This window comes from Cyanistes caeruleus, chromosome 12, assembly GCF_971803275.1.
Source record: "Cyanistes caeruleus chromosome 12, bCyaCae1.hap1.1, whole genome shotgun sequence".
Taxonomy (NCBI): domain Eukaryota; kingdom Metazoa; phylum Chordata; class Aves; order Passeriformes; family Paridae; genus Cyanistes; species Cyanistes caeruleus.
This window is the reverse complement of record NC_141712.1, coordinates 18,784,614-18,803,633: the sequence shown is the minus strand read 5'-3', so window position 1 is coordinate 18,803,633 and position 19,020 is coordinate 18,784,614. Positions and strand designations below refer to the sequence as shown.

Sequence of the window (19,020 nt, the reverse complement as noted above, 5' to 3'; positions counted from 1 at the left end):
CCGGAGTTAAGCTCTGTCCATAAACTTCTGGGTTATGCTCTTTCAGCTGTCTCCACCTATAAGGCTACATGAGGACAATGTGCAGCGATGCCAGAGAGAAAAGATTAAGCAGAAGCTGCAGAAATAGAGCATTTTTCCATCCAGCAGCTCTGAATGGATGACGTGTGAATGGCCCAGCCTGCTGTGGGGGCTCTCTGGGAGATGCTGTTATCCCTCAGGAGGAGCAGGCTGTTAAATCCCACCAAGCCACCAGTAAAATGTGCTCACCTGACATGGGGAGAGGGGCTTAGAGAACCCACCCTGAGAGCTCTGCCTGGGACATGACAGCTGCAGCCCCACATTTCTTTATCCTTTTCATTACTGTGCACTATGATCCCATGGAGTCGGATGCTCCCAAGCCACTCCGTTTGCAGAGAGAGATTTCCCTACTTCATTTTGTTTTGAACTTTAAAATTGCCAAGGGCTTGGAGTGGGAATGTTTCTCCTATTAGCCATTAAACCAGAAAATATTAAGTGCCATTGCCAGGTAGTAAACTTCTCCTGGATGTAGTAGGCAAGAAATATGATTTTCATTTTGAAATTTAATCAGACCGTAGAGCTAGTGAAATCTCGACTGCTGCAGTTACTTCAGGGTTTTTTTGGCATTAACCACCACCCCCATCCCTTCCCACCCTCTGACAGCAGAGAGCAAGCCTTGCTCCATCCTGGCCATCTCCTGCTCCTCCTTTCCCTTCCCGTGGCAGCAACTTCAAAGCTCCAGCCTGGCCCCAGCCTCTCATTCAGTTTTCCAGGCAGCTCTCAGTAGTTTTCAGCCCTGTGCTGAAAAAAATTAAAGCCACAAGCACCAGTCTAGACTGCCTGAGATCTCTTCCCCAGCTCCTGAGCTAGTTAAGCAAGCTGCCAGTTTTGGGAGAGCTGGAGGGAGCCCAGCTGCTCTGCCTTACTTGGGGGAGTAGTTGCAGACCAGGTAGACAGCGTTCTCCCAGATCTCTCCCCACACATTCATCTGCTTGCAGACATTCACAGCACAGCCAATCCTGTTGGTGGTGGCCCAGACTATCTGTGAGGGAAATGCAGTTATTGAAAAGAAGCAAATTCCCCTGATCTAGAGGTGGGGGGGATGTGGGGAGTGTGGGTGCAGACCCCCTGGAGTCCTTTACCTGGGTGTAATGGGTGCACATGGCGCCTGTGCACCTGTCTGGGCACCACGGGTTGCACTCGTGAGGATATGGGAATGTGTAATCTTTCACTTCATCGTACCAGGACTGCACGTGGAACGCTGGAGATCGATACCTGAGGGCGAGGAAGCAGTTGGAATCAGGCAGAAGTTTTCAAATTCAAAAAAAAAAAAAAAAAGTAAATAAATAATTATTTTATTTTATTAAAATATTAAAGATGAAGGGTTAGATGGGATATTGGGAAGGAATTGTTCCCTGTGAGGGTGCTGAAGCCCTGCCACAGGGTGCCCAGAGAATCTCTGGCTGCCCCTGGGTCCCTGGAAGTGTCCAAGGCCAGGCTGGATGGAGCTTGGAGCATCCTGGGATAGTGGAAGGTGTCCCTGCCCATGGCAGAGTAGCTGGAACTGGAAGACCTTTGAGGTCACTTCCAACCCAAACTGTTGTGTGTTTCTATGTTTTTTTCCCTAGATTCACAGCCTGACCTGGCTCTGTATTATTTATAGGCTTGACATGATCCTCAAGTGCTGCTGACCTGAAATGCCCTCTCACTTTTCCCCTCAACTACAAAATAACTTCTAGTTTGGCGGAAACTTGTGTTTTGAAAGTAAACAGAAGTTAGGCTTTGCCAAACATCTTAAACCAAAAGCTATCATGTACCTATTTTACCACGGGGCAATTTGCTAAATCTGGAAGTTAACCTGCAGCCAATACTTCAGGAGCTTTGAAAGTGAGTGGGTTTTTCCTCTCTCATCCCACCAGGAGTTGGTGTGGAGTTGGTGCACTGCACTCCTGTCCTACCTTTTTTTGGCAGCAGTTTTCCCCTGCACCGAGCCCCCCTGTACCCCATGTGTAATCTCTGCCTCGGATACCACGGTCTGAGGCAGTGCTGATGCTGTTTGGGGAGCAAAAGTGGTGTCAGAACCACCCGTAGAAACTCACACACATTTTACACAGTGAGCAAACAGAGTGATCTGCAAACTGTCCCAAACCCACTGCTTTCAACAGCTCACACGAAGCAAGCTGCCAGCAATCCAAATGATATCATTACCAACTGGAGCTTATCCTTTCAGCCAACTCTTCATTAAAAATCATTCATTAGGAGTGTTTTAAAAACATCCATCTCATGATGTCATGAAGCGAATACTTTCCGAATCCTATTTTACAGGAGAGGAAATGGAGGCAATCAAGTCACGGCCCGTTCCTGAAAAAGCTGAGATAAATCTGATTTTTCTTTCCTCTCAGGGACCAAGATTGGATCTTCCTCCATCAGGAACCCATGGCCATCTTCAGCACTTGTAGGACAGCCAAGAACAGCACGATCTTTTGACTTTGTTTCCAATGAATTAACCACTCTAGTTTCCAAACATTAAAATGGGCCAAATTTTTACATCAGGCTAATTTCACACCAGCAAATTTCCTTTGCTTTCCACCAAGTTCTACCTGATTTACAACAAAGATAACTGAACTCCCACCCAGGAAATGTGGGGGAAATGCTCAGGGCTCCTGAGCAAGTACAAAGTATTTGCAGTTTAACCTATAACAAACTTAAAAATAGGGGCTTAACAATAAACAAATTTCACCTTGAGATGGAGAGTAAAATCCCTTTTGAAGCCTTCATGTCAGCTTTCCTAACTGGGTTAATGACTCTAGTTTAACAACTTGTCCCAGGAATTGAAAAAAAACCCTGCAAAGTGTTTTCAGTAAAGAAAAATCAGGAGCCAGATAAATATTTATGGAAAACACAGCAAGAGATAATTAAATTCTGAACTGAATCCAGACACAAATTCTGAGCTGAATCCAGACATTGCTCCTGAGAAATTTCAGCCTTTGGCTGCATGGTGCCAGAACCACCCCCGAAACAGGAGCAAAGGTTCAGGCTTCTGTACCTGTTCTCCCCAAGAAGGAGTGACTTTAAGTGTGTTACAGAGGTGCTACCCCGAGATCCAGATGGATGGAGGAGCCCAAATCAGTGCTGGTTTCCTGGCAAGTCTCAGTGGAAGGTGGCTGCAGGAATTACCATGATAACCATCCCACTGAAGCCATCACAATTGATGACCCCCAGCTTTTCTCCCATCTCCCCAGTGCTCTACCAAGCATCAGAGCAAGTCTTCCCAGCTGTGATTCCATAAATCACCCTTTGCAATCATCCTGGAGCACCCCAGGTCTTACCTGCCCCAGTGAACCGCCAGGTTCTGCCCAATTGACCTGATGAGGTCGCTGGGCCCGTGGTCCCAGATGCACTGCTGAGCCCAGGCGTGTGCTGACCGTTCCAGCTCCTCATCCCAGGTCTGCAGGGTGTGGGCAGAGAAGAGAACGGGTCAGATTTTCATCTCAAACTCGCTAGATCCAGAGATTCATCCAACAGCAGTTAGTGGAGAAAGATTGAGGTAGAGATCACCCCCTGCCATGTCCGGCCTGTCCTGGTGAAGCTGCCACATTTCAGTGCTAAAATCACATTTCTCAACGTGTTGCCCTGCTGTGGAAGGCCAGGGCACTAATGGGTCTATGATCTTCCCCAGATGATGCCATGATTCTGAGGAAATGCTTCGCTCAGGTCATCAGAAAACACACAAACCCACGTGAGAAGACCTCAAGAACACATCCAGACCATCCCACCCTAAACCACAAGATATTCTTGGCAGTTGTTTTTCTAATCTGCTTTAAAAAATTAAAAATTAAAATCCCATGATCTCCAACATGACACATATTTCTGAATCCTGCAAGAGTTCTTACATCCACTCAGTGCTTTGTTGTATTTCAGCATGATTTTTCACCACTGTCCCTACTTATATCAGATATCCTGTTGGGATATCTCCAGGCTTTGCCACCAAGGGGAGCTCCAGCAGTGGAGGGCTGTTGGAGTGCAGAGCTCCACCACCTCCACCACCACACAGCTGGAGATCTTTGATCCAACCTCTTAGTCAAGGAGTGTGGGTCTGAGTCTCTCAGCCTCAGCTCCCCTTCTCCTTCCAGAATAAATGAGAGGCCACCAGTGGATCCAGTCAAACACGTTGGAGGTGGCAAAGTCCCAGGGTTTTTGAGCTTTTTCCACTCTCACTGAAACAGGCATCACGTTAGAAGTGACAAATCCCGATTCTGTTCCCACTGAGGGCAGGATGCTGGGGTGAGATCACTCCTCATCGAATATCACACGGTTGTGAGCCAAAGGAGAGCTCCAACATGACACAAAGGCAAACAGGAAAGCAGCTCTGCTGCCCAGGAGAGCATTTGTTCTAAAGGCCAGACTTGCTGGGCCCAGCAGCCAGTGCCCTGAATTCATGATGTAATTACTGACAGCTGCTCTATTCAGAACAGCCCTTAGAGGATAATTCATTGGGATTAACATATTACCACACATTCCTACAAATAAAACCAAAGAGAAGAGAGGTCTTGTAATGTGTATCCAGCCCATCCACGTGCCAGCACGAGACTGTCCTCTTTGGACAGTCACCATCACAACCAGCTGCTCTTTCCAAGTCCCATCTTCTCCAGAAGAAAAGCAGCTTCTGATCTCAAACATTTCAAAGGACCTGTCAGAGCCTGGAGGGCTGCAGGGCATCCAGGCTCTCAAGCACATTTAGAAACCATCAAGTGATCATTCTGAGCCTATCTGGACACAGTCTGGGGCAGTTATAGCTGGGATGGGGAAGGACTGTGCATCCCTGGATAAGACAACAGGAAAACACAGTGTTTCCTGGGACTTGGTGTGTCTCCACTATCTCAGTGAGGCAAACATGACCTCACCTCACTGAGCTCACAGCCCAGGCCTCCCAGAACAGCTTATCATGGAGCACTCTCAGCAACCCAGATCCCAGCAGCATCCCAGAGCTGCCCCAAGCTCGCCAGCTCAGCTTTGGACTGAGCAGTGACCCAGCAAATTCACATCAGTCTGCAAAACCCCATGTGGACACAACTCTGACACAGGAACAAAACCAATTTTCCTTCTCAGCCCTCCAGCTCCTTGCAAGTGGGACCAGACCCACCACACATCCCCAGCCCTCTGCCCAGGCAGCCTCTTGCAGCCGTGCCAAGACACAGCTTTTTGTGGTTTCCCACTCTGAGGGCTCGGCGGTGACCGGCCACAGCTGCCCTCCCATCCAGCACAAAAGCCACAGAAACTCTCCCAAGATGTTCTGCACTCCAAGCTCCTCAGACTTTCTACCCAGATTCATTCCCTGCAGCCCTGGAGGCAGAGATGTTCCAAATCTCCTGATTTAATGCAGAGACATCCTGAGCAACCGGCAATTAAATGGGAATTAATGCGAGCGTACGCGTTACATCTCCCTTTGGTGCCTGCGGATAAAATAAATGAACTCGGACAAAAGACACTAAACAGGTAATTGGGAAGGAGCTCCATCTCTGCACAGCTTTTTGCTGCATGAGGAGAGAAGCTCGATTCTGCAGGCATCAGATTACAAAGCCACCCCATCTAAATTAGAGCAGTTATTTGCCTCTTGCTTCTCAGACACGAATGCGGTCAGGAGGCTGGAATTATTTCAGAGCAATAAACATAGGAGGGGGGGAAAAAAGAGATTTCAGACTTTCCCAGCTATACTTGCAAGAATTCCTTATGCCAGTATTCAAAGCAGTATCTAGGAAGATGCCTGAAGCCAGAGGGGCATAGAGCCTGTGCTCAGCTTCCTTCAGAAGCAGAGGTTGAAAAAATTTTGGGTTGTGTGTGATTCCAAGTGATTTAACATGTGGACTCTCGTTTTTTGCTCCTGCAAATTTCTAATGGTCTTTCAAAGCAGGGTGAACAGTGTATATGTAAAATATATGCATGGCATACACCCATCATACCACAACTCCAGGTCCAGGTTTAATAATGCATCCCACAAGGAGTCTGCTCACTCAGCCTGACGGGTCTGCAAACCCAAAGCCAGACACCTGAATTGCAGTGATCAGGTTACTCACTCACTTTCCTCCCCAGCTCAGACTTTCTGCAATAATGGCAGCTTCCTTTTAAAAGTGGCATCAAGCTCCAGGACTGACATGTCCTGGCAGAGGTCTGGAGATGCTTTTTGCTAACCCCCACTGAAACACAAACCCATCCTGACAGGGAAAGCCACCACTCTACAGTTGAGAGGAAGGATGCATACCTTAATACATGAAAACAATTTTCCTTCCAGCAATCTGCACTGAGAACAATTCTGCTTTATCCAGCTGTCTCTGAGGCCGCCGCAAGAGGAAAGATTTCTGCCTTTCATCACTGCTGAAAGCATCTGACTAAGCCATCTTAAAAGGTCACCGTGCCTTAGGATCTATTATGTCCTTTTTCCTCTGAGTCCGTTATGTCCTTTTTACTCTGTTAACAAGGAGTTTGTTTTGGCCTTGGCACCCATCCACCTCTGGTAAACAGTCCAAGTGCACTCTGGAAGTGTCGATCATGGAGCTGGTAGAGGGGTTAAGGTAATTTTGAACTGGCCCAACTTTGTCAGGAAGTTGTGCCCTGGTAACTCAATTTCCATTAGCACCGAGTATCTGTGCCAGTTTTCAGTTAATCACGCAGACTCAGCAGCTAAACTGTTTCTTTCTTCATTTTTCAGTCCACTTTGCCTTTATCCCATATGCATATAACAATTCTTTTGATCTCCAGATAAGTCATAGGACTCACTGTGCTCTTGCTTTCTTATTAACAGCGTCCAACAAGTCCCTCCAGTAGCAGTTAAATATGTCCCTTTCCTGGAATATATTAGGTCCCATTTCCCTTTTAGACCACTTAAATACATCAGATATGGAGCTGGGAGAAAGGATTTTCACAAGGGAGTGTTTGGAGGTTGATGGGCAAGAACAAGCTCTACGTACTCATTCACAAATTATCCCAGCACATCTCCAGTGATGCTCCACTCCGGCACCAAAGGGAAAGAGGAAAGTTTATCTGTGGTTCTAAAGACAGACCATCCACTTAAACGAGTCCAAATGAGAAATGTCCTCTGCAGGACAAAGGATTAAAGAGAAATCCCGTTCAGCATGTACATGGCATTTCCAAGTCATACTGGGTAAACACGAGCACATGAAAGGCTGATTATAGCCCTTCCAAGCAGCACCATCTCATACTCAGCTCCTTTCTTCAGAGCACATAAGGCCCTTTCATTTGCCCTCAATCACCCATAAAAACCACTAGAAAAGCTCCCTGAGCAAAGGCAAACACAGAAGTGCAACCGCGCCGCGAGCGCAAACAGCGGCCGGGCCGTGGACACTGGGCAGCGGCTGCTCTGCCGGCCCCAGGGCCAACCAAAACACTTGGGCTTGCTCATGCTTTGTGTTTACCCTCTGGAAATCAATCAAGTTGCCTCTTCTGGCAGTGCTTCCCCGCAGGATAACATGAGAGAGGCAGAGAAAGGGATACAATCCCCGGTTCTTAGAAAGGCACAGGATTGCTGGCAGCAGCGGGACCAAAAGCCAGCTGGTGTGCAGGGACCGAGGGACAGCTGTCCTTCCTCACCACCCCCTGCCCTCCCTTCTCTTTCCCTTCTCCTTCCCTTCTCCCTGCAGTCACAAAAGGCAGGATTTTCCATTTGCAGCCCTCACTTCAGCACAGCTGGCAAACAATTTTATATTACATTTAAGTGTACTTTTCTTTTACCCTTTTAAACACGGTCTTAACAAATCATCCATCATTTGATCCGTCAGCAGGAGCACACGGTTGAAGTCAGACCAACTTTGGTCAGAATTATATTTGCACACTGGGAAAAGGCACACAAAAAGTAATTATTTGCCTACATCGTTTTGTGGCCCTGTAATATTTTGATGGCATGGCAAAAATAGCTCAAAGTAGGGTCTCTGGCATCAGGTGAAAAAAAAAAAAATCATGTGAATTGTTGATGGCAAAGGCATATTTCACATTCCTCCAACTTTTAAATTCTCCCTCTGAAGTGGGAGAATACACTGACCAAACTTTTATTTTGGTTTCCTGAACTACAAAACCCAACAGCACTGACCCATCCACCCAGGAACTCCCAAAGCCTTTCCAGCTATTTCCAGTGATCAAAATTCTTTGCAGACGAAGCCACATTCCTCAGGCCCCGTTTCCCTGTGGTCCTGTGCAGATTCCCAGGAGCACAGTGGAGGTTTGGCTCACATTGCCAAGCTCAGGTGATCAGTGTGATGTCAGGCTGCGGTGTCCCCACAGCAGCCTGAAACCTTTCACAGGGAGAGCAGGGGTTAAACACTGGGGAAAATTTGCTGCTTTTATGACTTGAAGGTAATGGAAGAACCTGCTGAGGCAGGCTGGGGAATTGCCATCACCGGAGATGCATCCAGGGCTGGGCCAGATGCTCCTTTATGAATAATGGAACCAGTCAGAAACTATGCAGAGGATGGATTCGATGACCCATCAGTTTCCAACCAAAACAGGCCACTCATCTAAAGCATTCTTCACTCTGGGATGAAAGGCATCAGGAAACCTCTTGAGGAAAACTTACTTCAGAGGAAATTCGCTACACCTCTCACACCGAATGGAAAATTAAAATACAGTTAGGGGAAAAAAAGAAAGTAGAGGTAATAAAGTGATGTATCAGGCTCTGGACTCACCATGTATTCCATGTTAGAGGCCACTGGATACACCTGACCTCTCAATTTATTGTGGAGCATCAGTATCTCCTGTCTGTCTGAGAATAAAATGGCTCTTTTGGACCTGGAGTGAGCTTCCCCATGCTGATATTTACTCAGGATGCTCTCCAGGTGACTCGAGTTGGGCAAGATAAAGCACTCAGCTGTCTTTGTCAGCAGCAGCACACATCCGAGAGGGATGATCCAAGGCAGGGCAGGATTCATGCTGCCAGCAGAAGCAGAGATGAAGGTGATGCTGGGTTTTCCCAGGGACTCCCGTGGCTCAGTGCAGGTCTGGAATTTGAGGAGAAACAGGCAATCAAAACAGGCGCTCTCGGTGCAGCAACAAAGTCACACAGCCCAGATTTGAGTTGGAAAAAAGAGCTCCTTAAAATTATAAATTAATTTTAAGCACTTAAAAAGTGCTTAAAATTACTCCTCACCCCAAAGACAGAAAGACCCAAGCAGGTGTTTCCACCACAAGAGGTGGGGATTCAGCTTCTGGCATCTGGGAATTCCACTGGTGCTGATTTGGGAGTGAACACCTCCCAGGCATGCAGGAGGACACCTTCTGCATCCCTGGTGGAGCTGCCACCCTGCAATGCCCAGCAGCTCCGAGCAGCCCCAGCTCCATCACAGGCAGGGGAACATTTGGAGCTATCCCTCCCAAAGAGCAGCTGGTAAAGCCGAGAGCGCTTTGATTTTATGAATAAAAGGGAAAGTAAAATCCCCGGCGAGCCGGATGAGGAGGTCAGGCAGCAGCAAGAGCCGCTGTGAGGCTCTGTCAAGCTGTTTTTGGGCAATGTCAGCGCGGGGCCGAGCAGCCCCATCCATCCCCGGGCACTGACGCGGCTCTCGCTGGCGCTCCCCGGCTGCGGGAGCCGAGCCAGGGCTGTGAGTGATGGAGAGACAGGGGCCGCCGCCCTCCCCGGCCACACCAGGTGCTCCCGGCAGCGGCTCTCCTTCGGCCTTTGGGCAGCTTTAATCCCCGTCCCTCGCTCCACAGTGCTCCTGCTCCACCTGCCATTCCCGAGCACCCTCCGTGCTCCAGCATGGATGCTAGCTTTGGAGCAGGCTGCAGGCCCATGGCCTCTCAGTCCTGCCTGAGAAGCTAGCCTGGGAAATTCAAAGGAGGATTTCAAAACAATCCTCAGAGACAGAAAACAACTGCCAAGTGCTGTTTGTCTGTCCTCTTGTTCTCCTTGCAGGAGGGAGTCAGGGGGGTGGTGAGCCCCCCTGACCAATGATGGTGATGTAGCACTTTGCTAACCAATAAGAGTTTCCTTTCTGTACTTTCCACGTACCAGTCTATAAAACAGGCCTGAAGTAATAAACCAGAGAATTCTCGCGTTGTGACTCCCTTGAGAGTTTGTGTCGTTCTTTATCGCCGTTCCCAATCGGAACGACACTCCAGCTCATCCATCCAGCCATCCTTGAGCGAACTGGCCGCTTTGATTTGGAGCGATTCGCAGGAGGAGGGATGTGCTGCTGCTGCTGCAGGGCTGTGCAGCTCATCCAGCAGGATCCAGGAGCCCCTGGAGCAGCATCAACCCAGCCGGGGCAAGAAGCGTCTGCACAGACAGCGCAAGCACAGGATCTCCCTCCTCAGGGAACTTCTGGAGGAAAGCTTCCCCCATCCCTGTCTCCAACACGAGTGGGGATCTGGCTTTGGCAGCGCTGCTGAAAGGCACGCTGAAAGCATTCCTCTGCAGCGGCAGGAAACAAACCCCAGATTAGTGGGAATTATTCGAGAAGTTCCATCCAGTGACACGGGATTTGGACACTCTGTGACGGAAGATGAGTTGGAAGCCAGCCAGAACAGGGAAGAGCCATCTAACTCCCAGCTGGAAAAGCTTGAGCACAGAGCCCCAGACCCCTGTTCCCCCAACCCTCTACAGCAGCATCTGAGGGGAGCAGTGGCAAGCACGAGGTGTTTCGCACAGGCAGGGACCCCAAAACAACTCTGAGAACACTGAGAACCCCCGAAAGCTTGTTGGCTGACCGCACAAAAGACGCAGAGTCCCTGTTTGAGCCTTCTCTCTTGGACTGAACGTTGAGGCAGATGAAAACCAGCTGCCCTCAGCCTCTCTCCAGGCAGCGCATTAGGCCTTTGCCTGGGTACAACAATGCAGTGCAATAATTCGCTCCATTTCGGTAACAGCTTCTCATCACTTCCTGCTCTGCAGCTCAAGGAGAACACACACGCCTTGTCCCCAGCCTCGGGCACACCTGGGAGACAGGACGTTCGGTGGCACGGACACAAACACTCCTTTAACCTCATCCTCCCTTAACCTCATCCTCTCCTCAGCCCTGCTTGCGGCGCTCGCTTCCTCCAGGCAGGAGCCCGACTTTCTAACCCGGCTGCAGAGGGGTAGGGGAGGCAAAAGGAGCAGTTGCTTTTGTAGACTGTCTGACCCAAATTCAGGGAACAATTCCTACTTTGAGGCACTTCCCTGAGAGTTTAAAAATAGCTGCGCTGCCGCTGCCATTCACAATGTGGCCATTTAGCCACATAGCTCCCTGCAGCAGCAGCCGGCTCTCAGAGGCGGCCGCTGCACCCCTCGCTTGGCCGGCTGCCCTTTGCTAAACAGGAGCCCAAATCCACCACCCATCTAAGGCAAACACTGAACTTTCAGAAAGGGCAGATTGAAAAAATCAGCTGTAGCATCTGAGAGCCAGAGGAGCTGCCCCGCTCACAACTCCGCGGCGAAGCCAGCGCGTCTGGCTCGGAGAGCTGGCCAAAACCTCACAACAGATGGTGCATTATTCCTCGGGATGTGCTTCCCCAGGTCCCACTTGCCAGCAAAAGGATACCAGCACCTCTTTAAAATTAGGCCACTTTGGCTTTATCTTCTATTTCACTCGGGGTGTGCAAGTCCCTTCCTCTGCTTCAGCACTGAGCATCCCCAGGGAGGATAAAGGGATCAGAGAGGGACAGGGAGCAGAGAGTTCTCTGGCCAGGTTGATTGAAAGCAGCTCAAAGATGCTCACGCTTCAGAAAGCTCTCACGGATTTCAGATGCCCATCCATCTGCCCCTCAATAGCCTCATGCCCAGGTGCAAAGAAACACCCAGATGTGTGCTCCAGCTCCAGATGTGTGCTGTCCTGGGGCCCTGCAGGGCTGGGGTGATGTCCTGGGGCTGCAGCAGCAGCTCCTCGTGCAGGGAGGCTGAAATCACATTGCCTTTGAGCTGGGGTTTGACATTATTCACTGAAAATTATCAGCTGACAGTCAGCTGAGGAAACCTCTGCTGTTGATTTCAAGGGTTTAAGAGGAGCACAAACTCCCTTTAAACACATCAGGCCCTTGACACCGGTGCCAGGTGAACATCTGGGAGCCATCAGAAATGACTGAGTCAGCAGAAAAGGACTCCTGAATGTGCTGTAAAGCCTCCCCAGAGTGGGGAGAAGTGGGGAAGCCTTATTTTGGGGTCTGAGGGAGTTAAAGTGCAGCACTGGACTTTGGGAAAGATTATTTTTAGAAAGCTATTTCCCCAGCTAATGGATGGTGCCTGCTTTGCACGGAAAGCAGGAGAGCTGGTCACATCTGAAGCCTGGCAGAGACGCTGCTAAAGCCACATGCAGGCTGATCCTGCATTCATGTCCCCATGTCACCTTGCTCCTGAGGGACACTGAGCTTTGCCTCTCTGGTGGAGCACACGGGTGGGTGCCTGCTCCTGGGTTATTATGGGTGACATTTGCAGCTAAAGAATCCCAGGGCCTGTGGAGTTACCAGCTGACAAGGAAGGAAAATGCTAAGTTAGCTCAGGATGTCAGGAGAGCATTTAAAACAGCAAAACAGAGGGGAGTTTGAGCCTGGGATCAGCTTCTAAACTGAGCCTGGGATCAGCTTCTAACCTGAGTTAGCCTGGGATCTAGGCTGAGCCAGCCTGAGATGAGCTTTTAGCCTGGGTTAGCCTGGGATCAACTTTAACCTGTGCAAAGAAATCCAGGGATAAAGCCACAACATGATACACTAAACTCTTTCAGTCATCTCTTTCCCTGCAAGCTTTGCAGAATTGTGTTGGCTTCCAACGACAAGCAGGATGGCAAATTCCTAGACACAGGACAACAGTGGCACATTGCACTGAACACACCACAGGCTCAGCATCTTCAAGGCCATGGGCCAAAACATCTGGATCTACCATTTCAGTACAGTCCCACAGAACCCAGGTGGGTGAGTTTCTGCATAAAACCACACAGAAAACCCACTGGTAACAGACACCACGTGTGGTGACGCTGAAATTCCTTTCCTACAGGAGCTGAGAGCAGAGCTGCACAAACACAGGCACCCTGGAGCACACAAATGTGCCCACAGGTATCAGCTCCTGGGCACTGCAACAGCATCCCTGGGATATTTTCTATTTGCACAGAAATCCACTCCTGTACTTGCAAACTCCTCCCCATTCATTCCAGATTAATGCTTGTTAATCTTGCACTAAATTCTGCAGAGCACAGATGAGGGAAGCTCAGACAGTACTGTGTTATTTTAGATCATCCAGGTAACTTTTTGGAGAAGTTACTAAAACTATGCCTTCTTAAAGAGTTATTTCTTGCACTCACACCACCCCCAAAACCACATTTCAGAAGCCAGGACAGAACTTTACACTTACCTTGCTGAGTACTTCCAAGTCTCCAGGCAGCTGCAGCTCCTCCAAGCCTGCTTGTGGAAAATAAATCAATGTATCTGAAGTATTTAAACGAGGAGAGGAGTGGGGAAGGATGGAATAAGCCTCAGGAGGTGCGAGATGTGCAAGGTCTCGGCTCAGCAACCCGGACCAACTGCAGCCTCACAGAGCTCCCCAGTGGTATTTATGCTCTCCAGGCAGAGGGGAGAACCCTGGATCATCCCCTGTGACAACGGGCGTGGAGCAATAAGGAAAAGAAGAGGGAGGGGAAAAGGGGCTGGAAAAAAGCCACGAGGAGAGGGGTGTGGGCTGGGACCGCAGCAGCTCAAGGGCAGTCACTGGGGCTCAGAGGGGCAGGACCATCCTCCCCAAGGCGGGAGGGAAGAGGAGGAGGAGGAAGGAGGAGCAGGGCAGCCCCTGATCCTATAAAAGTGTTCTCTGCGCTGTCCCCAGCTGTCGGCTCTGGGACTCGCATCCAGGGATTCCCGGGGCACGGGGAATTCTCCCCGCCGAGGGGGGAGCGCGACCCCCGGTGAGGGGCTCCGGTGACACGGGACGGGAATTCCAGAAAGGAATTTTCTCTGTAAGGGACTAAAGCCAGCTGTCTCCTACCGGCTCAGCCACTCCTGCTCCTCACAGGGAATTGATTTCCCAGCTCCAGCCCAGTAAACCCCATGGCATCCCTTTTTTTAACAGGGCTGGATTTTTGCTGGGAGATGAATGGCACTCTGGAGTCTGCTGACATTCCCCAGGCTCCGAGCGGGAGCTGCAGGAACAGGGAGCGCAAAATTGGGCTGAAACACGCGGGCAGGACTCACCTCCCTGCCGGTGTCCCAACAGCTCCAGCTTGGCATCCAGCCCCGTGCTTTTACTCACTGTGAAAGGAAACGATTGAGCAAAAGACAAACTAAAAGTTCCTTCCTTTTTCTTGAAGTAAACAAACAGGGAAAACCCAAACCACAATCCGTAAGCAACGACGCGAGTGTGTCACGGCACCTCTGTGCTGCTGCAGGCATCGGCACCCACGGGATTCCCGTGGGATCCCCATCCTGCCTGTCCCCAGGGATGTCCCCTGAGGAGGGACACCAGCCACACCCAGCTCCTGGGAGCTGGCACAGCCAAGAAAAGCAGCTGTGATTTTTCCAAATCCACCCCCTGTCCTCTTTCCAAAGTTCTTGGGGGGGGAAAAAAAAGTCCTTCCATTCTTCTAACCAGTCAATATTTATTTCTTCAGGCAAAACACCAACCACTTTTATTTACTGTTTACTAGGAGGGAGTTTACAAGATATTCCCAGAGGTTTGTTTAAATCCAGCAGTGCTCAGAAAGCAGAGGGACATTTATCAAACTCGTTCAGCAGAGCAGGAACAGAGGAGCAAATATTGGCAGCTGGGAGAGCAGCACTGCTCCGAGCAAAGAAAAGAACCCTCTGGAGTCAGCACCAAGGCTGATTCCATCTCTGACACCATTTTCCTGAGAACTTTTTAAGAAGGAACAGATTGTCATTACTGGGGTTTTATCTTCCAGCCCATTTCAAGCTGGGATGGGCAGCCGGTCCTCACCAGTCCCAGAGCCACACCAGCCCCTCTGGCTGCTCAGCCCACACTCTCCCAGCTGTATTTACAAAGAGTTTCTATTTACCTCCAAACAAACTCTGTTTGGGAACCAACAACACCTGGTCCAGCAGTTGGACCTGGCACTTCTGCCCTGCCAGGAGCCATTCAGTGCAGTTTGCTCCCAAAAAAAGCTCACTTTTGACACCAACACAGGCAATTCAAGGACCACCCAGAACTGGGCTGACAGAAGGTTCTGCGCTGCTTTACTGTAAAATCTCTGCATCTTCTTTTTTTTTTTAGCTTGCTCTTATGATTCCCTCTGGATCTGTGAGTTTGCTGTAGGCTTATTTAATTAGCTGAAAAATGCTGCAGCCCCACCCCCCGTTCCTAATTTTCCCAAAACACAGTGAATTTCACCCCAACACAGTGAACCCTCGTGCCCCCACACAGGCTGCCACCCTGACACCACGCAGCTCCCCAGCCCTGACTCACAGCCTTCAGAAGGTGCTGCTCACTCCAATTACCATAAAGCTGAATTAACTCATTTTAAATCTCGCATACCGACGTACAAATAATTTCCAGACCTCAGAGGAATTTGGTATTTTGTAATCTCCGCAAATATCCCTATGGGAAATGAATCCCTGTAGGATGGTTTGGGCTGTCTGATTGCTCCATCAACCTGGCTGCTTTACAAAGATTTGATTTTTTAATTTTTTTTTAATATACACCAGGATGGTTTCACTGTACAAGACATACAGAGGGCCTGGTTGTGCTCAGGGATGAGCACAGCCTGGAACAAGAATTTTTACCCACCTCATTTTGTCTTGAGTCAGCAGCTTGGGGTCATATGTTCCACCAAAGCCAAAACAATCAGAAGTTACTTTTAATCATTCCTCGTTATTACTGCCTTGATTATAACGTCTCTATATGTGGTAAAAGCCACATAAAGCAGGCTGCATATATAAGTATATATTAGCAGAGAGGCCTTTCATGGACCAGCCAATGAATGGGAAGAGACACAGATTTCCCCATGCCCTCCTAATTGCCCAGGCAGACAGCGAGTCCTGATCTGCACTGGAGTTAATGTGCCTTTATTTCCCGGCGACACACAGGCAGGGCTGGCCCCAAAGCAGGGCAGGGGAAGGGAGAGAGGCACAGAGCTGCAGGGGATTCCCTGCTTTGATTCCTGCTCTGGAGCAGAGGGAGCACAAGGGGATGAACAGGGGAAAGAGAACCCAGGGGCAGCAGGGAATGTGCAGGAACTTGTCTGTGATCACAAACTGTGGGAGCCCTGAGCTGTGTCCTTACCTGAGGGAGCCAAGGAATCCCTGCCACATCCAGCAGGGTGGAGATGTCCCTCTCGACCACGATGCACTCCAGCAGCTGAATTAACAGCACGGGGATCCAGATCCCAGGAGGGAAAGCCAAGCACTGATGGATTTATTCCCAAACACAATTATTACCTTGCACTGTGAACCCCTATTTGTTCTTTCTTGCTGCTCTCCTGTTTTGGGGTAGCCTGGACTGACCACCCAGGCTCATCTACAGCTTCTTCACCTTCTCACACCAAAGAACATTTCCCCAAATGCTTCATCAACTGATGATGAGCAAGAAAACACCTCCCCATAAACCTGTCCTGTTTCACCGGTGACCAGGAAAAAGCTGATGTAAAACAGTGAAATCAGAACACAAGCTGCAGCAGTTTCAGAAAATTTAGGGGCACCACTGACTGCACTAAGTACAAGTCAAAAGTGAACTGAAATCTACACAGTCCCTCTCTATGAAGGTGCTGAGGCACAGGCTGTCCAGAGAAGCAGTGGCTGCTGTCCCTGGAGGACTTTAAGGCCAGGTTGGACAGGGCTTGGAGCAGACTGGCCTAGTGGAAGGTGTCCCTGCCCGTGGCAGGGGGTGGGATGAGTTTTAATGTTCTCTCCAACCCAAATCAGTCTGGGATTCCATGAAAACCTCTTGCCTTCAAGTTCCCACAGCTCCCCACATTCCCTGGTTACATCTGCAGACTGCAACAGGACTCCTAACCCAGCACCCATCTTTGGGGATTTCACCCCAGACCAGAAGGTGAACTGCTATCACCAGCTTTGCAGCCACCACATCTGGCTATTTACCAATATAAATTATTTCCAAAAAATCCTTTGGGTCATTAAGACAGCTCAAAATAAACCCCCAGTTGCATGGATTTCCAACGTGTTGGGAGCATCCCCTGCACACGCAAGGCTCGCTCTTCATTCCTAGTGAAAAGCAGCAGATTTAGAGCACATTTACAAAGATAAACCCTCTGCTGACAGCTCGGGATCCATCCTGGCAGCAGCCTTGGAGCTGGACCCCCCGCGCCCGGCCCAGCCCAGCACTGCCCTCTGCTGCAGCCCAGCCCCAAGGGACTCACCTCCAGTGGATATTGTGGAAAACAGCAATTTCCTCCTTAAAACACCTTCCCCCAGCCCCAAACACCTTGTGGCTTTAATAATCGTCCCCCCCAGCCCATCCAGCCCTTCCCCTGCACATCTGGCTCACGGCACAAGGTTTTCCCCACAGCCCCTTGGAGCTGCACATCCAGTTTCTTATTTCAAAAACTTCAGGTCTTAATGTGTATTAAAAAAAATCCACCCCCATTTCTCAAAATCTGGTTTAAACTTCAGTAAACCACCGGATTTACGGTGTATCATCGTGGGTGTTGGGGTTTTTCTTTTACATAATCACACCCAGAGCAAGCCCCTTGTTTTGCAACAATGAGAGGTGTTAACACAGAAAATAAAAATTGTGGCTGTGTGTCCACATCACTGTTGCCACATCCCTTTATTTCCCTTTTAATACACTGCAGAAGGAGTTTAGTGACAAATACATTTGTAATATCCTCAGTAAAAAATGCAAAAATTCACTTTTAAGTGATACTGAGACAATTCCAAGTCATACTGAGACAATTTCGACACTTGATTTTTAAACAGACAATGCTCATTGTGATTTCCTAAAATAATAACATATGTAACCTCTGTTAGGTAATATATTAATTATTGATCACCTGAAGTTTTCTCTGGACTATTCAGGTTAACCTGCACTATCAGAAATACATTTTTTCACAATGCACTGGAGATAGAGTTAAATAAATACCCAACACAGGCACAGGACTAATTAAAAACAGGATTTCTGCTGTACCACTTCAGCCAGGTTTCAGAAACAGGATGTGAATAATAAACAGCAGAGAACAGTAAGTTCAAAACCTGGTTTCTTTCTGCTTTGGAACAATCTCCCAATCCCCAAGTTCTCACCAGTGGAGCTCTGGGGCAATTCCCAGCACAGGGATGCCCCAGAAGCATCAATCCTTCAGCAGCCCCAGCTCCAGGAACTGAGGTTTTCCCTGCAAACAGCCAAAATCCAGGTGAGTTTTGCACAGAAAATTGTTCTGGAATTAGTGGAATGTCACCAAAATCACGTGCAGTCACCATCTGTAAATCAGAAAATACTAATAAAGCATAAGCAGCAAAAATGTAACAATACATTTGGACACCCAAAACAATTCCAGAGCATCATTAAACTTCCTCAGCAGAGCAGGAGCATCCCAAAGAGCCACAGGGTTGGGATGCTCCTTCCTACAGCCGGAGCTCTGGCCACAAACTCTGTGTGGCACAACATGAGAGAGCAGAAGAGTCAGGACAAGCCAGGGAGCTTCCACCATCCCATGATGAGACAAGGACATTACACCACTATCATCAAAGAATTAAATAATATATAGGAGATTTTTAGAGAAAGGAACAGGAAGGTGATCAAGAGACAAACAAAACTTCATCTGGTTCAGAAACAACAGTGCAGGGTTTGCAGGAGGACACAGAGGGAATTCCACCCCTTCTGGCTGCTCAGTGCTCAGCCCTGGGGCTGCCACATCCCTTTCCCTCCCCCCTCCAAGCTCAGGTCCACCTGAACGCAAAACAGGAACATCTCTGAAGTTTCACAAAGCTGTAAAAGCAAAGGAAAATCCTCTCCACTTCATTTGGGGAAGGCTCCCTACACCTTGAGCAGTGCTACACAGAAACCACTGGAGCTTCCAAGGGCAGGATTCACACTTGAGGAAAAACAAAACCCACACAAACACACACACC

The 19,020-nt window shown here is 49.1% G+C and overlaps 1 protein-coding gene across 1 annotated transcript in view; it reads right to left on the bottom strand.

The window, feature by feature from the left end:
• CRISPLD2 (cysteine rich secretory protein LCCL domain containing 2) overlaps nucleotides 1-13,950 on the bottom strand; it is a 30,814-nt gene extending 16,864 nt beyond the window's left edge. The window contains exons 1-5 of the mRNA XM_023934506.2: nucleotides 13,343-13,950; nucleotides 8,712-9,023; nucleotides 3,348-3,466; nucleotides 1,161-1,293; nucleotides 945-1,060 (exon numbers count right to left, since the gene is read on the bottom strand). Of these exons, the coding sequence (XP_023790274.2) occupies nucleotides 945-1,060; nucleotides 1,161-1,293; nucleotides 3,348-3,466; nucleotides 8,712-8,954 (611 nt within the window). The 5' untranslated portion in view covers nucleotides 8,955-9,023; nucleotides 13,343-13,950. The remainder of the gene's footprint in view (nucleotides 1-944; nucleotides 1,061-1,160; nucleotides 1,294-3,347; nucleotides 3,467-8,711; nucleotides 9,024-13,342) is intronic.
• Between the last annotated feature and the right edge of the window lie 5,070 nt (nucleotides 13,951-19,020).